Source organism: Sinocyclocheilus rhinocerous, unplaced genomic scaffold (genome assembly GCF_001515625.1).
Source record: "Sinocyclocheilus rhinocerous isolate Xijiao unplaced genomic scaffold, SAMN03320098_v1.1 scaffold886, whole genome shotgun sequence".
Lineage (NCBI taxonomy): Eukaryota > Metazoa > Chordata > Actinopteri > Cypriniformes > Cyprinidae > Sinocyclocheilus > Sinocyclocheilus rhinocerous.
In genome coordinates, this window is record NW_015631204.1 from 543,932 (window position 1) to 546,827 (window position 2,896).

Here is a 2,896-nt window from a genome sequence, read left to right on the forward strand (position 1 = left end):
ATAAATGTACTGGATTGATTAAAACTTGCTGCCGTATCCATATTTAAATAATAAAATGTACAAATAAAAATAATAAAATCAGTATCAGTATAAAATCAGTAAAATTAAATTAAATTCAAAATATATTTTTTAAAAACAAATTTTATTTTCTAAAGTTCATCGTTTTTAAATATTATAAATGTTCTCTTTAAATATATAAATATTTAAACATTAATAATATTTTAAAGGAAGTTTTTTTTTTTGCTATGTTAAACATGTTTTATAAATCAGTTGTGATTTCCAAAAAGTCCTGATTTTGTATGCTGTTAACCAAGACGCTCCTTGTTTTTCCCACATTCAAGCATATGAGCGATATCACACATCTGTCTGATAAAATCTGTGTCTCTTTCTCTGTCTTGTCTGTTCAGGAACGAATGCCAGAGTCTTTGAAATAAGAGGAACGAGCAAAGAGGAAAGACTGCGCTGAGGATCGGAGCGAGAGAGGAAGGAAGACAAGTGTGTACAGTACTTTTGGAATAGGAAGGAATACCAGACCGAAATAATGGGGAGGAAAAAGATTCAGATTGCGCGGATAATGGACGAACGCAACAGACAGGTAAAAGAGATGTTATCTTAACGGAAAAAATGGAGATGAGGCACTCACTTCACAGAAATGCAATAAGTCTTAAGCACATACTCTCTCACACACACACACACACACATACACACCAACAGTATGCATCACTTAAGGAAGTGCCAGCAGCTTCTGACGACAGTGTCACAAGACACTCACAAGCTGGATTCTCACTTTGGTCTGGCTGCTTTCGTTTTTGCACATGTGTGTTGCGTGTTTGTGTGTGAATGTGAAATATGATTGTCCTAAATCATCATAATTGCTGTTTTTAATTGCGATATTAAATGCATTGCCTCTGCCTTAGAGGATATGATGTGGAGAGTCTGAATGATTGAGGTTTGTAACGGAGTAGAAGAAACCGTGCCTCTACCAGCGGGTGTGTCATTCACCACAACTAGCGTTTTCCAAACTATTACTCACCCAGGCTATTAGACGGGCAGGATCTGAAGCCACATCTGACAACACTTATGAAGCACATCAACCTCTTACCTTCCTGATCGAACCAGCTTTTCCCTGTCATGCCTAATGTTGTGACTTTGTGGCATGGGTTTACATGGTTTATTTCATTCAGAACTTCGTAAATTAGGTTTCTGCAGCTTTTTTTTAGATTTATATTTACCGTTTATAAATCTGGACATGTGTTGTGCAGGAACTCTAGCACAGGGCTAAACATGAAATCATGATTTGGAGCGGGAACTGTTCAATTTCATGGCTAACGCTGATAGCTGCAGGTCATACCACCAGAGTGCTGGCTCTTAATGAGCTAATAACCGTCAAGTATCCATGAGAATTGAACTCACCGTCTTCAGGTTTCAGCCAGGATGAACTCAGTTGAACTCTTGTTGGAATTTGAACTGGAGTGACGGGAAGGTGAATTTACTGACTTGCAGTTCAAAGAAATTTAACACGTGATGAAGTTTTAGAGTTTTTGATCTATAAACTTTTAACAAAACTTGCCTTTACAAAATTACAAGTATATACATTTCCTTGAATTTCAGTTTTAATTCTACTGACATTCAAATTTTAGCAGGGCCAAACATGAAATCATGATTTGGAGCGGGAACTGTTTAATTTCATGGCTAACGCTGATAGCTGCAGGTCATACCACCAGAGTGCTGGCTCTTAATGAGCTAACTGAACTCATCGTCTTCAGGTTTCAGCCAGGATGAACTCAGTTGAACTGGAGTGACGGGAAGGTGAATTTACTGACTTGCAGTTCAAAGAAATTTAACACGTGATGAAGTTTTAGAGTTTTTGATCTATAAACTTTTAACAAAACTTGCCTTTACAAAATTACAAGTATATACATTTCCTTGAATTTCAGTTTTAATTCTACTGACATTCAAATTTTAATTCTGCCTCCTGTTTGGTACCTTAATTCAAACTGAATTGGAATTTAAAAGTCATTTCTGGATGGTAGTTTAAAACGTTAAATTTAATGACCTAAAAATAAAAACGTTCATTTACAGTACCATGTTTGATGTTTTTGGAAGAAGTCTGTTATGCTCACAAAGGCTGCATTTATTTGATCATAAATACAGTAAAAGCAGTAATATTGTGAAATAATATAAACATTTTAAAGAACTGTTTTCTATTGTAATATATTTTAAAATGTAAATGCAAATACATTTATTTGCAAATGTATATTTCCTGTGATGCAAAACTGAATTTTCAGCATCATTACTCCAGTCTTCAGTGTCACATGATCTTTCAGAAATCATTCTAATATGCTAATTTGAGCTCAAGAAACATTTCTTATTATCAGTGTTGAAAATTGTGGAATATATTTGTGGAAACGTGATACATTTTTTAGGATTCTTTGGTGAATATAAAATTCAATTTTCAAAATAGAAATATTTTGTAACATTATAAATGTCTTTATTGTCACCTATGGTCAATTTAATGCATCTTTGCTAAATAAAAGTATTAATTCTTAAAAAAAACAACGCCAAAAACAAAAAGATCATCTGAAGGACCTATAATGTAACATCAAGATCTTTGGTCAACTCAAGATATATATATAGCTATAAAAAAGTACAATTAAGAGCCTCCATTCAAGAACCTTTTAAATTATTGTGCATTTTTCACAGAGGTTTTGCCCTTAGAAGAAAGGTTAAGTGTTCAGCCTGTTGCTTTACATGTTGTTCTTTGCTCCTGAACAATGCTTTAGTGTTCAAGTGGACACTTGTGTAGGATAAATGGTGTAGGATAAATGGTTGCCTGTCATCTATGTTTCCTCCCCTCACCTGTCTCCACCCCCCCCACCCCCCACCCTTCAATGAA

At 34.7% G+C, this 2,896-nt stretch overlaps 1 protein-coding gene across 1 annotated transcript in view; it reads left to right on the plus strand.

Moving 5' to 3' along the window:
- Nucleotides 1–2,896, plus strand: part of LOC107741665 (myocyte-specific enhancer factor 2C-like) — a 54,038-nt gene that overhangs the window by 28,507 nt on the left and 22,635 nt on the right. The window contains exon 3 of the mRNA XM_016554434.1: nucleotides 408–595. Within this exon, the coding sequence (XP_016409920.1) occupies nucleotides 542–595 (54 nt within the window). The 5' untranslated portion in view covers nucleotides 408–541. The remainder of the gene's footprint in view (nucleotides 1–407; nucleotides 596–2,896) is intronic.